We start from the raw sequence: 21,991 nt of genomic DNA on the forward strand, positions 1-21,991 counted from the left end.
ATCTTGTCCAATAAGTCAAAACTATTTACTTCCATCAACAAAACTTTCCAGTATGATTCCTTTTCTGTATTCTGTAGGTTTTTAGAAAGTATGTTTATATTGAAGTTTGATTTATGTATGGTAATACTTACACCCTGGTAAAAATTCATCATTTCTGACTGAATAAATGATGAGAATTTTAAACAGCTCTTCATTCATCCGTTTTGACTTCCTTAAATTGAAAAAAAATTAAATAAATAATAAGTAACTTTGGAAACCTAAATAAAGAAAAGAAATTAATAAAATGGCAGTGGCAATTTTGTTTCTATTGCACATTCCATTACATGTAAACCTGATGTTTTTATTATGGAAAATAAAAACATGACCTGTGTGTTGACAAAACCTTAAGGCAGTGAAAAAAATCAACAGTACCTATCAGTTTTAAGAATGGATAAAAAATTTTGGGGTCTGTTTTTGAATATATACTCATTCAGATACATTCAGTAACACAAACAAATTGCTCTGAAAGGTAAAAAAAAATGCAAAAAGGAAGGCACTAAATATAATAAAGGAAACATTTTCTATATCTGATCCTGTGGCAGTGAAGTTGAAACAGAAAAAGTGCTCTACTGTCTGCTGCAGAATTTAGTCCGGTTTATCTGTTTATGATACATAGGCCATTGGTTATGGTTAACTGCTATGTGTCAGTTTATGCAGGAATCCAAGCATATATATTGGTTACTCCTTTCATCTGTTTTGTCCCCACTTGAGAATCAAAATGTATTTACCTCAGATGCATTGGTGCCACAAAGCCATTTTGCATGTTCTCCCTGTTCCTGTGTGGATTCTCTCCAGCTACTCTTGTCATGTGATGATTGGAAATTGGCTGTAGGTGTAAATGGTGGCATGAATTAATGTCTTACTGTGTAAGTCCTTTGATACAGCGGTGAGATTTTGAGGTGCACCCCTGCCAAATAATACCTGGGAAAGACTACTGCTACCATGTCATCTTGATTCGAAAAGCAGTTACGAAAATGGATCGATCAATAGAGTACACAATTACAGCTTTCCCACAGATGTTTTGTTATGGTGGGGAAGCTTTAATAAGTTACGTGCTGTAAACTTTGGCTCTCACTGTGTTATTGTATCACTTCCTGTTACAACACACAGTGGTCTTTTGTATAGCTTAAACCTTTCAGCTCAGTTGATTTCAAACTTTTACATAGTGACTTATTTTATACTGTAATCTACATGTGCTTTTCAGAGCACACTTTCTCTTGAATCACCTGCAAATTAAATTCTTAGTATGTCACTAGCAGTATGGTCTGTGGTTCTTGAACTGTGTCACCACCGCTTTCCTGCTCAGTGTCAAATGTTTTTTTGTTCATCTGTGTCTCTCAACACTGAAGGTACTTTACTGTCCTGAAAATATTCCCGAAAAAGTAGGACGTGTAGCCTAAAACAGAAACTTCTGATAAACCACCAAACAATTCAATTGTCCCTGTTCTGTGACACACCCGCCAAGCAGAAAAAAATATAATAAATAAAAAAAATCTGGTTACTCAATCTGTCCTCAGAAATGAATGTAGACATTCCAGTTTCTACAGTATTTCTGGGGCCAGAGCAGCTGACACGGAAACAAATTTGAAACTAACATTGGCTTCCTAGATAATTAAGAGTCTCTGGGGAAAACCTGGTCAAAATCTTTTTTTGTTGTTGTTTTGTGTGTCTGCAGTCTGTCAGGCTGTCTAATCACAGAGGAAGGCTGTACTTCTCTGGCCTCAGCTCTGAGCTCCAACCCCTCCCATCTGAGAGAGCTGGACCTGAGCTACAATCATCCAGGAGACTCAGGAATGCAGTTGCTGTCGGCTGGACTGAAGGATCCAGGCTGGAGACTGGACACTCTCAGGTATGGAGAGAACGTCCTATAGAGAGGGAAAAGCTGGAAACATTTCCTTTAAATAATTTAATTCTTTAATTGATGTTTGTTTAATGTAGAAGTGACATAAACAATCACACACAGGAAACTTCTATCTGTTGAACTGTTTCTCCTTCTTTCACCTCTTTCACTCATTGTGTTTATACACCTTTCTGCATTTAATCATGAGGTCTTATTATTCTCCGGCTCTCTTCCACTGTCTGCCTTTTGATCTGTCTTCCCCCCCTCACCATTACTGGTTGTGGCAGATAGCTGCCTTTCTCTGGATCTGCCAGAGGTTTTCCTGTTAAAAGTTGGTTATTTCTTTCTTCTCCATTGTGACCAAAGTGCTTGCTTATAGGAGGTAATATGATTATTTGGAGTCTTCACCTTACACTAAAAAGGGCCTTGAAGATACTGTTGGTGTGATTTGGCACTATATAAATAAAATTCAATTTAAATTGAATATTTATGAGTTATTTATCGATGAGTACACAAAAAAAGTACACAAAATTGCCTTTTGCCACCATCGTACATGTACACTGATTTTAAATGTTTTTTCACTCTGACTTTGATTCATATAAATCTCTATATAGCCACAGGTCCAGAACATAAACAATATTGTGAAAAGCATTTAATTACCCCTCCAAATCAGTAAATTCAGGTGTCATAATCACTGTCATGGTCACAGGTAGATAACATCAAGCATCTAGGCATGAAGACTACTTCTACTAACATTTGTGGTTGGTCTCAGGAGTTCAGTGAATCCCAGTGTGGTATAGATACAAGTTCAGCTGTAAAATTTCCACACTAAGAAATATTAAAAAGTCAGCTGTCACTGGAATTGCAATAGAGTGGAGGTGACTGGTAATAATAGGACCTCAGCCATGAAGTAGTAGTCCACTTAAAATCACAGAGTGGTCCCAATGAATGCTGAGGTGTAGTGCACAGTGTTAAGTTTGGTTGGTGGGTGGGGGGTTATGTTCTTCGGGAGCTGGGCGCCGCCTCTTAGTTCCAGTGAAAGGAACTCTCAGTGCTTCAGCATGCAAAGACATTTTGGACAATTTTGTGCTCCCAACATTGAAGGAACAGTTTAAAGATAGCCCCTTCCTTTTCCAACATGACTCCTCACCAGTGCACAAAGTAGCTCATATCTAACCTACCTTAGCACTAAGAAGACCTATCCTTTGGCCTATAGTTGGAAATCAAGAAAAAAATAATTATTGGCTAGATTTGTTTATTAATTTGTTACTTTATTTATAGCACTTTTTGCAGAAAAATGTCATGGAGTGCTTTGCAAAGCCAATACATGGCACACATAGAACACAAAATGAATAAATAATTAAAATGAGCATTAAAATTGAAGAACACCAGAGAAATAGAATTAAACAGAAAAACTGTTAAAAAGTGATACAGAATATCTTGGATCATGAACATACATAAAGAGACAGCTGAAAAATCAGGGAGCAGAAATTTCTATTTTAAAAAGAACTCTTTTTAGTGAGCAATAGTATCTGTCATGTTGCCCCATGGTATGAATTTAATTAAAAATAATGGCATACTAAATTAGCAAAATTGATCTAAATTCAGACAAAAAACTTAAAATCTAAGTAAAAATAGTTATATTTTTACTGTAAAAACCACAAACATGTTTAATGAATCATTTTCATTACTTGAAATGGAAATAGAAATTGTACATTTCTAAAAATTATGCACAAGTTTTGCAAACAACAAAGTTATATTCAATTAAATTTTCAATACAATTCAATTTTATTTATATAGCGCCAAATCACAACAAAAGTCGCCTCAAGGTGCTTTATATTGTACAGTAAATACAGAGAAAAACCCAACAATCATATGACCCCCTATGAGCAGCACTTTGGCGACAGTGGGAAGGAAAAACTCCCTTTTAACAGGAAGAAACCTCCAGCAGAACCAGGCTCAGGGAGGGGCGGGGCCATCTGCTGTGATTTGTTGGGGTGAGAGAAGGAAGACAGGATAAAAGACATGCTGTGGAAGAGAGACAGAGGTTAATAACAGATATGATTCAGTGCAGAGAGGTCTGTTAACACATAATGAGTGAAGAAGAAACACCCAGTGCATCATGGGAATCCCCCAGCAGCCTACACCTATTCCAGCATAACTAAGGGAGGATTCAGGGTCACCTGGTCCAGCCCTAACTATATGCTTTAGCAAAAAGGAAAGTTTGAAGCCTAATCTTAAAAGTAGAGATAGTTTCTGTCTCCCGAATCCAAACTGGAAGCTGGTTCCACAGAAGAGGGGCCTGAAAACTGAAGGCTCTGCCTCCCATTCTACTTTTAAATACTCTAGGAACAACAAGTAGGCCTGCAGAGCGAGAGCGAAGTGCTCTAATAGGGTGATATGGTACTACAAGGTCATTAAGATAAGATGGGGCCTGATCATTTAAGACCTTGTATGTGAGGAGCAGGATTTTGAATTCTGGATTTAACAGGAAGCCAATGAAGGGAAGCCACTACAGGAGAAATCTGCTCTCTCTTTCTAGTCCCTGTCAGTACTCTTGGAGGGAGGGCCGGCCATCTGCTGCGACCGGTTGGGGTGAGAGAAGGAAAACAGGATAAAGACATGGTACTTCTTACCTAAAATGCAACTGAGGCCTCAGGCGTTTTTTATATAACAATTTCAAACTATTTACAGAACAATCAGGTGTTCTGCATCAAATAAGAAGGCACACAAATGATTTGTGCCACTGCAAAAAATTGTTTGTGTCCACTATAAGACAGAGGAGACCAGCACAGGGATAAACCTGTATAGAGAACACTCTATGGCATTTATTACAGCACAACACATTATAGTCTTATCAGTAACTCTAATGATATGCAGAATGTTAAAAACACTTCCGTGACCAAAGTCCAATACAATCCCCCCTCAGTTCAGTTTCTATATTGGTCCATTTTCTGTCTCTTGTCACAGTTCTTCCTCCACCAACTACTCTGATTTGGTGAGGAAAGGAAAGAAAAGGAAAATATGGTGTTAAAGGAATAAATAATAATAATGATAATAAAAGAAATTCAGAGCTCTGAGAAAAACTTTGTCAATCTACCCGGGTAGTGTGTGTGCTTGTGTGTGTGTTTTTGGATAAGCCCAGTGCTTATCTGCAAAGTTTAGTAGAATCCTCTTTTGCTGTCCTCCTGGGTGGAGCGATATGTCTCTGGAAAAAACACTGCACTGGATTTGCCTTCCAAACGCTGGTCAAAGTATCCAGCAACTGTAAAAACACAACACACAAAAAAACACAAAAGTAAAAACAACTGGAGAATGGGATGCATGGTGAGAAAGTCCCAATAAGTCTGTAACTGAAAAACCTTTAACACCTATAACCAGGGGTGCGCATAAGTGGTCCGCAGGTGTGTTTGCGTACATAAGATTTTCTGGAGGAGGACAGACAGTTCAAATGTCTGTCCTCCTCCAGAAAATCTTATGTACGCAAACGCAGTGAAGGACAACTATAGCGACATCACTGCCCTCTATTGGATAGAATTGGTACTACTTATATTAAATATTTAAAACGGTCTTCAACAGCAGTGGATTGAGAGGGCTACACTGTGGTGTACTGACGGATCCAGGATCAGTCCAAATCATCAGCAGTTTGATCCATGTATGGATTGAAGTGTATTTGTGAAAATGTCAGACTGTTCCTTTCTCAGTGTGTAACAGTGTGTGTATGAGAGCCATGTAATGTCCATGTGTGCATGCTGACTGTGCTGCTCTGACCCCCCTCCTCCTTTCAGGGTGGAGCCTGCTGGAGTCCGATGGTTGAGACCAGGTCTGAGGAAGTGTAAGTGTGTTTTTAATGGGATTCATGAAAACAAAGCAGCACACATTCAACCATCTTCATCATGTCAGGAGTCATCATCAAAGTGTCAATCAATGAACAGATGATGGATCAATAACTGCAGATGGATTGTGTTTGTTCTCTCCATCAGATTCCTGTCAACTCACAATCGACACAAACACAGTGAACACAGACCTCCAACTGTCTGACAACAACAGGAAGGTGACACGTGTGGAGGAGGTTCAGTCATATCCTGATCATCCAGACAGATTTGATGTTTGTTATCAGCTGCTGTGTAGAAATGGTCTGACTGGTCGCTGTTACTGGGAGGTCGAGTGGAGAGGAGACGTTTATATATCAGTGAGTTACAGAAGCATCAGAAGGAAAGGAGACAGTTATGACTGTATGTTTGGACTCAATGATCAGTCCTGGAGTCTGAGCTGCTCTGATGATGGTCCTCGTCATGTCTGGCACAATAACAGATCAACATCCATCTCCTCCTCCTCCTCCTCCTCCTCTGTCTCTAACAGAGCAGCAGTGTATGTGGACTGTCCTGCTGGCACTCTGTCCTTCTACAGAGTCTCCTCTGACACTCTGATCCACCTCCACACCTTCAACACCACATTCACTCAAACTCTTTATCCTGGATGTAGGTTTAGGTCTCGTGGTTCCTCAGTGTCCCTGTGCTGAGTGGAGTGTAAAGAGTGTCTCCTATTAGAGAAACACTCTGACTGTTGAACAGATAGTTCAGTCTGTACATGTCTGTCTCTTTCACTCACAAACGCATTTTCTCCCATTAAAGCTCCCATTATTCCAGGATCCACATGTTGTTTTTCTGTCTTTTTCCACTCAAAGCTTCACAGTGAATATCAGTATGTTGTGTTTCTCTGAAGCTCAGTTCACAACCAGCTCCTCTGCATTTTCAACAAGTCTGAGCTCATTAAAATGAATCCAAATGTTTGATTTCTCTTTCTTAATGGGATGTTTCCAAACTCTCCACATGCTCTTACTGTTTCACTCTTTGTTGGAAGCTCATCATGTGAAAATGTTTCAGCCATATAAGCTGAAAATATTGGCTCAATAGTTTTGAATGCAGTTCTAACCAGAATCTGATTGTATTGAGGGATCATAATGGATGTGGCTTATCTAATAAACAGCAAAGGCTTCACTCTGCATTTTAAACTAGTCTTGTGTTTTTCCCATGTTGAACAGGAACATGGTGCAGGATGTTGGTAACAGCTTAGTTATCAAACTCTTAGAAACATGTAAAGAGTTGTGTATAGCACTGCATATGTTGTGTATCATTTTAGTGTGTATGAAACTTGAAAACTACCACAAAGGGTCCTGTTGAAGAATCTGACAGACATTAGATTTGCTTTGATGTCAAACTTTTAGAAGCTGTTTCACTGTGTTGGATGTGGTTTCAAGATGGCGGCGCAATGTTGAAATTTAAATATATATTCTTAGTGCTTATTTTCTGTTTATATTGTTTTATGTATTTTAATAATGAAGGTTTGTAAAGCAAGGCAACTTTTGACTCACAAACTGAGTGCTCAGCCAGACTGAGAAACAGGAAGTTAGTGTAGAGCTGTACAAGCATATTAATAAATACAGGAAGCCAGACAAAAAGAGGAACTTGTTCCATATAAGGGTTTGTTTTTATCGAAACTATGGGTGACGTGCTGCAAAATATATAGCGAGACAGGCTCCTGATGCCCCAGACTTGAGCTGGGGTTTCTGTGTGTGCTCAGTCTCCATTTTCTGGAAAATGTAAAATTAAAGATCATTTTTTGAGTTAGACCACTTTGAGCCGTGTCTTTCTTTGCCGTAAAGAATACAAAGAACTGGATTTAATACTTGGTGCCAGTGACCTTAGCGGCTTTCTTTTTATTTTGTGTATTTTTGTTTCACTTTTCCTCAGACATGCAGGAGCACATATGCAGTATAGCAAAACTGAACTGCTTGCAGTTTTAAACCAGAAAAACCTGCACACCTTCGCTGACAATTACTGGGACTCACAGAGACTTGGCTGAGCTCTTTCACCCCAGACACTGTGATTGAGCTTGCGGGCCATGCTACATTCGGAGCGGAGAGAAACAAAGAGTCCGGTAAGAAACGCGGAGGAGGTCTGCTAGTGTTTGTAAACAATAACTGGTGCACCAACAACACAGTTAAAGTCTCCACTGCTCCCCGGACATAGAGTACATGATAATTCAATCTAGAGCCTTCTACTTGCCGAGAGAGCTAACAGCGATCACAATAAAACCGGAAACACACTACTACTTGCTACTTTGGCTCTCAGCGAAGGCGGTCGCACTTTTCTCCTCTCCTCTCCCTTATCTTCCCTGCTTAGCTTCTTATGTCCTTGTCTCGTCTCATGTGTTCTTTTCACTTCCCTGGAACACTCTCTCACAGTCTGTGTCTAAAACCAAAAGAGAATTATGGATTTGATCAACTGGTCTCTGAATGCTATTGACACCCTTTTCTCAACGAGAAGTCTGGGCTCGGGAGAGCCCGAGTGCCCTGGAGGGACTTTCCCTGCCGGATACACGATGGACGGGTGGCAGAAGTGGAGGGTTGTGTGCCTGGCAGGACTGTCGATCGAGGACACTGAAGATATCTACCTATTCGGAACCATGATAACAGGGTTCTGGCTGATCGGAGCTGGCTTGGCCCTGGCTTATCGGAGAATTAAGAAAGCGGAACCGGCTGTTCAAACCCCCACAAGGCTGCCCGCTGAGATTGAATTGATGGGACAAGGTGCGGTTTCTCAGAAAGGGCTCACGGATGGCAGCATGGTAAAGAGCTTGGAAGCACTTGCGGCTGCAGTGAATACTCAGAATAATATCTCTGAGCAGATGATGGGACACATCAGGGAAGAATCCGCTCTGTTCAACACCTATGGGCGGAAGCTGGAAAACATCACGGATCAGTTGGCTGCGGTCGTGAGGGCTCAGAATCTGCTCTGTGAGCAAAAGAGTGACAAGACCACGGAATTGAAGGTAAACAACATCATGGAGAGACTGGCAGCTATCCAAAGGGAGATCGAGAGACCAGTGTCGGACTGCTAAAAAACAGCTCACAATTCTCATGAGTTGTTGTAAAAGAAAATCACAAAGAAAATCACCATCATAATACGGCTACCCCTCCGGCGCCAGCTGTGGTCTCAAGGCTGGAGCCGAACAAAAACTCCCTGATAATGACTGTGTTGAGTCTGTTCCTTCCCATTCCATGCAAGGACACCTGGGTTGGCTGGAAGACTGTTTACTTAGCCTGGCGGGGCGAAGGACACTGTCTCAGCTGAACTATGGACACGCACACACATACACTTACACTGATAAGCACACACTCATCCCCCCTCCCTTTCCAAACGCCTTCGATGCTTGTTTCCTGTGGGGGAGCACGGCGGGTCTGTGTGCCGCGCTGGAATGGTAGCGCTGTGCAGGGTGGCTGCTGTGTTCGCTTCGGATTACTCCTCACCCCCCACCCAACCGTGTGGCTTGTGATGTCTTTCACAATGTTGTGCTGTGGACATTTATGTGCTTTCCGTGCACAGGAGTTTTTTTGTTTCCTGTTCTCATGCTGTCCTCCCAGGAGCCCAGCATGAGCAGAGGTCTCTTTTTTTTCTCTTGTACTTTCCCAATGTAGTGTACATTTCAATGTTTTTCTGTAACGCTACCGATCTCCAACTTGTATCCCCATGTAATGTCTGTAATGTTTGTGTGTGTAAGGTCGGGGGGGGTCCCATTTCACTGCAGGGCAACCTGCATGTGGCGAATAAAGCCTTGATTGATTGATTGATTGATTGATTGATTGATAATGAGAGCTAACAGCGATCACAATAATAGCAGTTTATGTGCCGCTGTATGCTAAGTCAGCCATGGAGCTACTCCATTGCTCCATTAATAAACAGCTAACAACGCACCCGGACTGCGCTGTGATCGTGGCAGTAGCAATGTTAGGCAACGATAAGTAAATGAAATATCGCGATAGAATGTGGGTAAAACGCGCATGCGCAGTGCCTTTGTTTTCATAGCACATGGCCAATTGTTGAGTGAAACGGATGAACGAGAATTGCTTTGTAAAAATGGTGCAACTTCAGTGATGTGGAACTGGTTTGGTGTTTGTCCATCAGATACACAACAAAGCACATTTATTTGTAGAACATGCAAGCGGACTCTGTGGGGCGAAAAAAAAAAAAAAAAAAGAACATGCAAGCGGGCCATCGTTATTGCCGTATTTGTCGGACTAAGGTGCTCGTAAATCTGGGAGTAATCTGGGTCCTAAATGCCGTCCACTTCAGGTCCCAAAGTCAAACGAACACTGCAGCATAGCTGAGAGTTAAAAACTGTCTAAATTCTTTCTGTCATGATCCTGGGTCGTTGACCCAGCGTTTTGTGTTTCTTTTTGGTTTCATCTTGTGTTTGGTGTTTATTCTGATTCTGTATTAATTCTTTGGGTTGGTTGTCGTGTTTATTATCCCTACCTGTGTCTCCCCTCTGTGCTCCGTTCAGGTCCCTGCGTTTTTGGTGTAAAACAGTCTGTGTGTTTCCGGTTTTACTTTGTAGGTCTGCTTCTCATCATGTCCATTAGTGTCAGCTGTGTCCACCCCTGCATGTCATCTCCTCATTACCTAGTGTGTATTTATAGTGTGTGTTGGCTTCTGTTCATCGTCGGATTGTCTGTGTTTCTCGGTGTAACTACGGCTCTCTGCATTCGCCACTCTCCGTCTCATGCTTAGGTTTGTCATTTAGTTTTCCCAGTCTAGGTGTTTTTTCAGTCATTCGTCATTCCTCACTGCCTGTTCTGTCGCTCCACTTCTGTAAATAAAACATCACTCTCATCACCAGTCAACTGCCTGCATTTTGGGTCCTTTTCCTCCTACACCACACGGCTCACCCCGCCAGCCATGACACTTTCATCTTTAATAAAAAGATCAGCATTGCTGCTTTAAAAAGTGTAACTATGAAGTTTAACATCCAGGCATCCCTTAAAAAGGAATTTATTACATTTAACAGAGTTACAAGTTAGCAGGAAGTTAGCTCGCTAGTTTTGCTAGTTACCTAAACATGATATAGCATGTTCTTTATTTTTATTTATTTTTTTTGCATGTCCCGTTTGGATCTTTAGCCAACAGAATTGTCGTCTGAAGGCCAAGAAAGATGCCAAGTGGATTTACTTTACCAATTGGATCATCATGGCCTTGCCGTATTGGTCCATTTGATTGACCTTTATTATAATTATGTATTTATTTTATTTAATTTTTCGGTTGTTACAGACGGGACAGACATGACTGGGTGGATAGCACTGGGAGAAAAAATGAAAGAAAGAGGGGGAGAGAAAGAAAAATAGAGGGGAGAAGAGATGGTGAGAAAGGGGTGAAGAGAGAAAAAAAGAGAAAGAAAAACAAACAAAACACCTGGATCACCTGTATGGGGATGGTAAAAATGGTAAATGGCCTGTATTTTTATAGCGCTTTACTTGTCCCCTAAGGACCCCAAAGCGCTTTACACATCCAGTCATCCACCCATTCACACACACATTCACACACTGGTGATGGCAAGTTACATTGTAACCACAGCTGCCCTGGGGCGCACTGACAGAGGCGAGGATAAGAACAAAACAGACGAGAAAACAAGCAAAAAAGAGCTACGTAATAAATACAACTCCATCACAATAAACTAGCTAACAGCAGATAGTAAATATTGCATGTTATTGTGCAGTAAGCAAGATCGACAGCGCACATTGTTCTTTGAGGTAGCAGCCAAGAAAGGTGTAGCTTGTGTCTTGTGAAACCCCATGCGCAGACCTGTGTGGATCAGCACGCTTGTATTCAAAAGGTTTCTTCATGTAATGATCTGCTAGGGAGTGTGGGGAGCCATAGCCCCGTCCCACAGGGCATTAAGCAGGTATGGAGGAGATCCAGGCCCCAGACATCCAGAGGCCCCAGAATACGAGGACCCAAGGAAGATCATCGGGGGATAACTGTTCGTCTGTGCCAAGCTGACATATAGACACAGATGAACAGGCGCACAGAGACACAAACGTGCATTCCCACCCCCATATACACAAACAAATACTCGGCACTCACCCGACGTGGAGACAGACACAAATAGACACTGTACACACATTCACACTCCCCAAACATACTCAATATCCCAGGTCCGGGTACCCCCGCCCCCAGAGGGGCAAACCGTACCCGGACCCAGGAGATGTAACCCTTCTCTCTGGGGTGGAGGAAAGCAGACCGCCTCCTTATCTGCAGTAGCAGGGAGGCCCCGCATCCCAGACCCCAATCCGATGGCCAGCACCTCCTCCCAGCCCCCCAGCCCCGATGGTTAACAGAACGGGGGTGAGTGAAGACCCCAAACCTCCCTCCGCCTGCTCATATGTAGTGTTGCTGCGTGCTGTTCTAAAGTGCATTTAAAACACAGGAGGGCATGGTGCTTCTTGCCAGAGAGCAGCACGGCTCCTGCTGAAAACCCTCAGTGTCTATATGCATTTAAAATTGAGGGTAGGGCGCCAGCGCCAGAGGTGGGGTTTGAATACACAGACCGTCCTCTGGACGCTGTATACGTGCCCACCCCCAAGGCCCTATATGTATGTGTTATGAGAGTGTGAGTAATGTGGAGGTCTAGGTTGCGGAATCAAATTGAGGCACAGGCGGCCAGAAGGGGACAGAGGGGGAGTGCCTGCCCTGCACCCTGATGACACACCTGCACCCCAAGCCCTGCGTGTGTGGGTGTGGTGGAGCAGGAAGAGGGAGGCAGCTGAGGATGGGGAGGGAAGAAAGGGAGGGGCAAGCGGCCCCTCCTTGGGGCCAGTTCCCCCGCTGACCCCAGTAGGCGCGCCCACACTCTGGAACCCACCAGGGCAAGGGGGCCCAGGCCCTTCCGGACCGGGGCCCGCAGCAGCAACACCACCCCGCCCCACAGAATCTGTGGCAGCCCACCCAACCCCACCGCAGAGAAAACTGCACCCACATCATCCAATCTTCTCTCAGACTACACAAGACAATAGACACCCAGGTTGAGTATATAGCATGTTCTGACTGAGAGATTTCTGAAGAAATTCAAATGTAAAGCTCTGCTATCACTTCTCACATAAATGAAGACAGGAAACTAAACAGCAGTGACGTTTGTAGGGTTACTGAAGTTGGGCTAGCTGGTATATAATGATGTGCTACGTGATCGCTAGCGACACAGCTATGTTAGCATAATATAAACAGTGAAGCTGGAGGATGAATGCTAACACTTTTCCACTCGATAAAAGTTAACGTGAGGGTTTCTGATGGTTAGAGACAAATGCAATCGCATGGTAGGGTAGGATGCTGTAAACGGACCAAACTTCAGTCAGGAGAACAACTGAGGTTAGTCATTAATATACTGCAACAACATGGGAATAGAGCAGCTGCCAGAGAATTCAACATTAATGAATTAATGGTAGGGAAGTGGAGTAAGCAAGAAGAATGAGTTGAATAAAGATTGATTTATCTGACTGCTTTGTTTCGCTTAATGTGTCTTATAATCCCGTGCACCTTATGGTCCAAAAAATACGTATTTGACTTTTTTATTTAGCACACTGCAGTTTAATGTTGCAAAGCACCACTTTTTAACTTCAGTGGATATTATACATGGTTATGCTCAGGATATGTCAGCCCATTTCTACTGGAAATGCCTTTTGGTTAAACTTTCAGCAAGGAATTTGCATTTGCACTGTTAATTTTTTTATATAGCATTAATGCACATAAAAAACAGCTTCTTGTTTAAGTGAAAATAAATGGATGGGTTTTTTTTTCGCTAGTAAAGTTGTGGAGTTGTATTTTGTCTCGCATCAATTATATCGTCAGTTATATCGTTATCGCAAATAGACACAAATATATATCGCAAATATATTTCGTGATAAATATTTTTGGCCATATCGCCCTGCTCTACGTGGCAGGAGATTATAACCATGCAAACCTGAAATCTGTCCTGCCTGGATTCTTTAAAAACATGAGCTTTCCGACGAGGGAAAACAACACACTGGACCAGGTCTACACCAACATCCCAGATGCTTACAAAGCTATCCCCCTGCCTCACCTCGGACTCTCTGACCATCTCTCTCTGTCCCTGATCTCTGCTTATAAACCTCTAATTCAAATACAAAAACCATCTGTAAAAACAGTACGAGTGTGGACCGCGGAAGCCACCAGGGCCCTACAAGACTGTTTTGATAACGCGAATTGGAGTGTATTTGCAGAAGGATCAGACTTGGAGGGCCACACATCTGCTGTACATCAACTTCTGTAGTGAGAGTGTAACAACAACAAAGACTGTTAAAGTGTTCCCAAACCAGAAGCCATGGCTCAACAGTGAGGTGCGAACCCTACTAAGAGCATGTGACAGCGCCTTCAAATCAGGAGACCAACAACGCACGCCAATCTTTAAAGGCATGAAAGAAGTCAACCGCAAATACAAACAGCACATCGAGGAACACTTTAACACTAACAACTCCAGAAACATTTGGCAGGGCATCAAGACACTCACTGGCTACATAGACAGTTCCATACAAACAAACTAACCGGACATAACCTTACCTGACACCCTAACCCAGTTCTTCACCCGCTTTGATCAACAAAACAGGGACACCATAACCCATTCTGCCGTTTCAGAGACGGCCAACGCCCCCATCCAGCTGGAGCAGCATCAGGTCAGAGCCACACTGCACAGAGTCAACGCAAGGAAAGCAGCTGGTGCTGACGCTGTAGCTAGTAGAGTGCTTAAAGCATATGGAGACCAACTAGCAGAGGTTTTCACCACCATCTTCAACCTCTCACTGCTACAGCCTGTAGTACCATCCTGCCTTAAGTCAGCCACCATCATTCCAGTGCCCAAGAAGAACACAGTGAGCTGCTTGAATGACTATCGTCCAGTTGCTTTAACACCCATAATTGGTAAAAGTTTTGAGCAAATCATCATGTCACACATTAAAGCTGCCATCCCTGCAGACCTCGATCCACACCAGTTTACATACAAGGCAAACAGGTCGACAGAGGATGCCATATAACAGCTACTCACACAGCCCTCACACACCTGGACAGTAGTAACACCTATGTTAGAATGCTGTTTGTGGACTTCAGCTCTGCCTTCAATACAGTTCAACCCCACAAACTGGTTAATAAACTAAGCAACTTAGGACTCAGCAGCTCAGTGTTCACTGGGATATTGGACTTCCTGAGTGACAGACCCCAGAATGTCAGAACGGGAGAGAAAACCTCCTCCACCCTCATTCTGAATGTAGGTGTCCCATAGGGGTGTGTCCTCAGTCCCCTCTTATACTCACTTTTCACCCATGACTGTTCTCCAATCCACACCAGTAACACCATATATTATAAAACATTTACATTATAAAATGTGCTGATGACACCACCATCACAGGACTGATTGACAACAACAATGAATCAGCCTACAGAGAGGAGGTTCAGCATCTGAAGCGATGGTGTGACAACAACAACCTGCATCTGAACACAGCCAAGACCAAGGAGATGGTAATCGACTTCAGCAGAACAAAGGATCTGAGCACTCCACCCTCTACATTGATGGGGAGGAAATAGAAAGGGTGGAGAGCTTCAAGTTCCTCGGAGTCCACATCTCAGACGAACTTACCTGGTCCACAAACATTTCCCACCAGGTAGGGAAAGCACAACAAAGGCTGCACTTCCTCAGGAAACTGCGTCAGACCCAATTACCCCAGAGACTATTAGTAAACTTCTACTGCTCCACCATTGAAAGCCTTCTGACTTACTATTGCACACAACTGCTGTACTGTGGAGGACTAGAGGAAACTGCAGTGGGTGGTGAGGGCAGCAGAGCGGGCAATTGGGACTTCATTAACCCTCCTCAGAGACATTCATACAGGCAGACTACAGCAGAAAGCCAGCATCATCATCAAAGACCTCTCGCACCCTGGACACTCACCCCCCCCCCCCCCCCCCCCCCCCCCCCCCCCACAAACAGACTCAACAGAGGTTTTTACCCACAGGCTGTCAAACATGCCCTATTCTCCACCCTGATTGAAGGATAACTGCACTGCCAAGTTATTTAAGGGCTAGTTTTATTGCAATGGGTGAGTTTACTGACTGTAGGACAGAAGAAATAGTTCTTTATGGAGCCTAGATGGTGTGAATGATGAGACCAGAGACTGCAATATCTTGTTCAGGAAAAAACAAAACTATATTGAATAAATGGGGGAAAGGGGAGATGGAACAAAATAATTAATACAACACACAACATAAATAAATGCCCACAATTAATTAATAAATTAATGCAGTGGTTTTCTGTGCAAGAGTCCTTTTGGTCATTTGTTTACAAGTTTCTTTTTTAAAGTTCACTTTTAAGGAATTCCTCCTTAGGGTCCAGCTTCATGTAATGGGGAAATATGTCCGCAATCCAAAGACTGCAAAGTGGGGGAAAAGAGGAGGAAAAAAAGAATGGTCCTACCGGCTCGCCACTTCAATATGAAGAAGATCAATTCAAGGGGGAAAAAAACCCCTGACCTGACCAGAAATATACGTCATTAGCACATTAAGTTCAATTCAGTTTACTGGTAAACAAATACATTTTTCTGCAAGTCTATGCAACAATGTGAATCATGAATCATCATCATCATCATCAGTCACAAATGTACAAGAGTTAAGTTATTAATCATCTTGGCTACTTGGCACTTTGTTTAGAAGAAAACCCATTTAAGTGCTTAAATAAATAAAAGTGTTCAAAACAGCAGTTTTTGAACCGGAGTTCTGCTCGCAGTGAGAATGCCGCCGAACAAAGTCATTACTCATTACTGACAACTAAAAGGTTGTTTTTGGTAGATATTAAGGACACTTACCGCTGAGGTGAAACAAGTTTATAGACTAATTGTTTTCCAACGCCGTTCTAAATGCCATTAGCTTACAGCCACAGCAGGAGTCGAACCCGGAAGTATCCCTCCACAGCCGGTTTTATACTTGCCGCGATGTGGAAGGAGCAAATCAGGAGAGGGACCTCAAATCAGCTGACGTGGGTCATGTGAATAACTTTTACATATCTTTCTTGTGTAAATGTAAATTTGTCTGTGTTTTTGTATAAATACGCTATTGTGAATTTCACACATGGAAAGATGACAAACTGCCTTTCATTGTTCTTGTAACAGTGACAATAAAGAGCTATTCTATTCTATTCTATTCTATTCTATTCTATTCTATTCTATTCTATTCATTGTTTTTCATGCAGCTCTAATTTGATAAAACACTACATCAAAAACAAAGAGGAAGTGATGTCACATGTGTTTATGTGTTTATGTTGGAAGGCAAATCCAGTGCAGTGTTTATATTCACAAAGCAGCATGGGCTACTAAGTGATGCACAAACAGAGTGATAATTTCTGAGGCCACAGAGAGAAAAGAGGAGCACAAACACTGACTGTGAGCTCACCATCACAGCACTTCAATCATGGATTGGCCTCCCCAGACCTCAACATTACTGAAACATCTTAACAGAGGATGGAAAAAAAGGGAACCAACATCCAAGAAAAGAACTGCTCCTGAATACTTCCTCACAGAAAATACAAAAAAGCTCGACGAAGAGACTTCAGGCTGTGCTGAATAATAAAGGTGGACTGACTTCCAGGGTCCTTAGTATCATATAAGCTCAGTTTTTGTCTTATATACTGTATTTCCATTTATATAAGAAAATATATAGAAACGAGGGTGGTTTAAGATATCTGTAGAGTTTTATTCATTAACTTTAGACAAACAAAGAAAGCACCATCCATTCGTCTTCAGTCTGTATGAAAAACAGGGGAAAGGTCAAATTAAACCTTTGAAATTCCTTTCACAATAAATCCAATCATAAACAAAATAAAGAATAGAAAAGTGTTTAAACACACTTTTCCATAAAGCTGTCAATAGGAAATGTTCCAGTAAACATGTCTGTGTTTCTGCTGTTTTCCTTTCATGTGTCCACAGCTGACAGGTAACCCTATTGGAGTCGCCATTGTGACCGGTGGCTTCTCAGCTTCAGCGTGTTGATGGGCACAGCCATCGTTCCCACAGCTGGAGTTGGTATACGGCGAGCTGTGAGAGGACAGAGATGGAGAACGGACATTTAACTATTTAACAGGAGATACGTTACGACTAACAGACGACTGCTGTTTACATGATGTCTTTGCAGCCCTTATGCTACATGTTACACAACTTTTCTTCATGCCAACAAGACTGAGGTGCCACATAGTTGACACATTCAACTGATTATGATGCATATTTTACTATTGCTATGTTCACATCATCTCCTTGGCTTTATTATTGAAAGCCTGGAGATACTCTGTGCATGGCTGATGTGAAGTATGATTAGGACTACATGACTGACACCATCAACAACAGAGGCAATGAAAGCTTTGTGTTAACAGGTTGTAGGTAAAGTCAAATGTCTAATTGTACACTTGTGTTGGGTAAAGTTCTTCTCACTGCAGCAGATTTATATCTGTGGCTTCACAGGGCGTGATGTGGAGCTCAGCGCTGAGGTGCAGGTCTCCTTGGAGACGGCATCCTGGTTGAAAATATTATCATGCTTCCAAAACATGGTGCTTTCAGCTTTTATTTTGAAAGAAACCAAACTTGAAAACTAATGCCCTTATTCCTCTTTGTATTTGTTCTTCAGAGGAGTGTCACCTGGACAAACTCAGGGCTGTTCTAGGCCTTTGTTATTATTTGACTCCATATAAATAAAACTGAATTGAATCAAACAAAAACTCCCAAACAGCTAAAACACTTTATGCTTTATTCTCTTTTTTAACAAATACGTTGAAGTCCATCCATAACAACACAGCTGAGATCTCCTTTTTAATCAAGTGTTTACATCCTTTGTACAGATCTGTACACAAAACAATCATTTACGCCCCACAGAAGTCTAGTTACACTTAACTATACAAGAACTCGTAAATGAAAGAAACATAAAACACATGATCACAGGTGATAAGAAAAAAAGAGAAAGAATTCATGTGTTAGTGATGTTTTTGCAGCCCTGATGGCTCATGTTGGAGAAACAAACTGAGGTACGTGGAAAGTTCACGTACACAAGTGGGCGTGAGCGCACACACAGAGAGAGAAACACAACTGAACCATCTGGTGTGTTTGCTGTTTCTGCTTTCATCATTTCATTTCTGCTGCTGTGTCAGGCTGGGGTCTCTCAGTGACGTGGTTGAGGTGAAGTATGACGAGTCTGCCCTGATTCAGTCCATCGAGACAAAGGGGAAAGAAAGCTGTTGTTAACAAACTCTATGGTGATGTGGCATTTAGCTCTGATTCTACGCTCTGCTGAATCCTTTGAACCTGTTCTGCTGATCAGTAAAGCTCTACGTGCTGCAGCAGATTGACCTCATCTGTTTCACAGGTGTGGACCTCAGCACTGAGGTGCAGGAGAGTTTCATTCAGTTCTCCCTGCAAACAGCATCCAGCCTGAAAATATTGTGATCTTTCCCAGAAATGGTGCTCTTATCTCAGAGAAGAAGTTTGATGTAAATAACTGCAATCAACAGGGATGTTCTGCACAGATCACTTTTCCATTTTCCTCTCTAGATGAGTCCCAGCTGCCTGACCTTGTGTCCAGGTGATCGTCTCACTGAGGAGCTTTTGTTCTGAAAATCTCACGTCATCACCTGTTTCCTTTTTACTATCTCTGCTCTGTCTTTATTAACAATGATCATAATATCACACAATTATATTCATCACCTGCATGTTTTTATCCACCTGCTGTTATAGCCAAACAAATAAAAAGGATGAAATGACTAAAATCCTTTGATTTATTACATTTTAAACAAATATGAGAGCATCCCTAACAGCACAGCTGAGACCTTTGTTTTAATCAAGCCTTTGTATCTACACACTTTGTAAAGATTCATAGACAAAAAATAATAGAATTAAATAAATAAAAATACAAGATGACCAAAAAAATGCAGCCATGTTGTGAGTTTGCATCTAAAAACATGCATGTTTCCCTTTGTACAGGCAGATTTACAGCAGACAAAACAACATGGTGATAGACTTTGACCGCTGCAAAAACAAAATACCCACCAAGTCTGAAGTAGATCAGAGGAACTGTTGACAGACAGACTGACAGACAAACATACAGATGCTTGATTCATTAGTGCGATTAAATGTTCTTCTTTAACAGCATCACTTCATGTGTTTGTGTTCCAGGAATAAAGGTCTATTTAAACAATTCTGCCGCTGCAGGAATAATCTTTGTAGTTATGAAACGGTCCATGTGTTTGCAGAAAATGTCACATGTTCAAAGCCATCCCAGCACCTGGGGTTTGTATAAGTGCAGCTGTCCTTTTAAAAGGAAGAAACCTTCGGCAGAACCAGGCTCAGGGAGGGGCGGGGCCATCTGCTGTGATTGGTTGGGGTGAGAGAAGGAAGACAGGATAAAGACATGCTGTGGAAGAGAGACAGAGGTTAATAACAGATATGATTCAATGCAGAGAGGTCTGTTAATACATAGTGAGTGAGAAAGGTGACTGGAAAGGAAATCATGGGAATCCCCCGGCAGCCTACGTCTATTGCAGCATAACTAAGGGAGGATTCAGGGTCACCTGGTCCAGCCCTAACTATATGCTTTAGCAAAAAGGAAAGTTTGAAGCCTAATCTTGAAAGTAGAGATAGTGTCTGTCTCCTGAATCCAAACTGGAAGCTGGTTCCACAGAAGAGGGGCCTGAAAACTGAAGGCTCTGCCTCCCATTCTACTTTTAAATACTCTAGGAACAACAAGTAGGCCTGCAGTGTGAGAGCGAAGTGCTCTAATAGGGTGATATGGTACTACAAGGTCATTAAGATAAGATGGGGCCTGATTATTTAAGACCTTGTATGTGAGGAGCAGGATTTTGAATTAAATTCTGGATTTAACAGGAAGCCAATGAAGGGAAGCCAAAACAGGAGAAATCTGCTCTCTCTTTCTAGTCCCTGTCAGGACTCTTGCTGCAGCATTTTGGATTAACTGAAGGCTTTTCAGGGAGTTTTTAGGACATCCTGATAATAATGAATTACAGTCGTCCAGCCTGGAAGTAATAAATGCATGAACTAGTTTTTCAGCGTCACTCTGAGACAGGATATTTCTAACTTTAGAGATGTTGCGCAAATGGAAGAAAGCAGTCTTACATATTTGTTTAATATGTGCGTTGAAGGACATGTCCTGGTCAAAAATGACTCCAAGGTTCCTCACAGCGTTACTGGAGGCCAAGGTAATGCCATCCAGAGTAAGAATCTGGTTAGATACCATATTTCTAAGCTTTTCAGGGCCGAGTACAATAACCTCAGTTTGATCTGAATTAAGAAGCAGAAAGTTAGCGGCCATCCAGGTCTTTATGTCTTTAAGACATTCCTGCAGTTTAACTCATTGGTGTGTGTTATCTGGCTGTGTTATCTAGATAGAGCTGGGTGTCATCTGCATAGCAGTGAAAATTTATGCTATGTCTTCTAATGATACTGCCTAAGGGAAGCATGTATAATGTAATGTAATGAATTGTTGAAAGCTGACATTTAAACAAAAGTTGAAAAGTAGCTGAACATGTTTAAAATGTACATTTGAAAAAGCTGAGCGATTTACAAAGTGGGGTCATTCCTGCTGGTGGGACAAACTCCTGACTGAAAATACAATGTATTTCTAAGGCTCAGTTAAAAGGTTATCCCTCTACTTGATTCCACACAGTTTAAAAAGTTTACATGTCTGAGTTTTGAAAGATCCGGGCCAGACCTGTCTGCTATGTGGAATACAGGTGCAATAGTGCCAGATATGCTCATGGTATTTGTAAAGTTCTTCATGACTGTCTTTCAGCATTGTGGAAAATAAAGTCTATAGGGAATTTGTATCAAACTTAGACCCAACATAGGGCCTCCAAACAAAGAAGGTGTGTTTAATGACAAAGTGTGACAGCTGAATACATTTTTTAAAAATATCTACTTTTTACTGTTAAGGCTACAGTCTACGACACCTTGACACAGTTTCTTGTGCACAAAATAAACATACAAAATTTGTACTTAAATGAAAACAATGATCAAAAGCTAAACCAAAATACAATGAAGCACACATATTGTGTTAAATTAATTTCTCAATTATGGCATTACCATGATGCACACAGTGTTGAGGGCCTGCATCCCAAATACTGCACTAACATGACCTGTAATGATTCTGCCTGCTTGGCTCTTTTTGACCAGCAGTGGGTTTTGGTGCAAGTAAAACCTTGAGAAATGAGCCTCTGGCTGGAAAG

General features: G+C 41.9%; 2 protein-coding genes across 4 annotated transcripts in view; both read left to right on the plus strand.

The window, feature by feature from the left end:
• LOC146389369 (NLR family CARD domain-containing protein 3-like) overlaps nt 1–7,488 on the plus strand; it is a 158,927-nt gene extending 151,439 nt beyond the window's left edge. For 2 of the 3 annotated variants that reach the window (XM_084910193.1, XM_084910185.1), the window contains exons 8-10: nt 1,715–1,888; nt 5,668–5,714; nt 5,863–7,488. In XM_084910193.1, the coding sequence (XP_084766319.1) occupies nt 1,715–1,888; nt 5,668–5,714; nt 5,863–6,401 (760 nt within the window). In that variant the 3' untranslated portion in view covers nt 6,402–7,488. The remainder of the gene's footprint in view (nt 1–1,714; nt 1,889–5,667; nt 5,715–5,862) is intronic. The other variant, XM_084910202.1, reaches the window with a different exon arrangement.
• A 103-nt stretch (nt 7,489–7,591) lies between these two features.
• On the plus strand, nt 7,592–9,519 carry LOC146389373 (uncharacterized). The gene has a single exon (XM_084911718.1). The coding sequence runs from the start codon at nt 8,153–8,155 to the stop codon at nt 8,780–8,782; it is 630 nt and encodes a 209-aa protein (XP_084767844.1). The 5' UTR covers nt 7,592–8,152; the 3' UTR covers nt 8,783–9,519.
• Nucleotides 9,520–21,991: the final 12,472 nt, after the last annotated feature.

Source organism: Perissodus microlepis, chromosome 3, assembly GCF_051167445.1.
Source record: "Perissodus microlepis isolate ML-2025 ecotype Zambia chromosome 3, ASM5116744v1, whole genome shotgun sequence".
NCBI classification, from domain to species: domain Eukaryota; kingdom Metazoa; phylum Chordata; class Actinopteri; order Cichliformes; family Cichlidae; genus Perissodus; species Perissodus microlepis.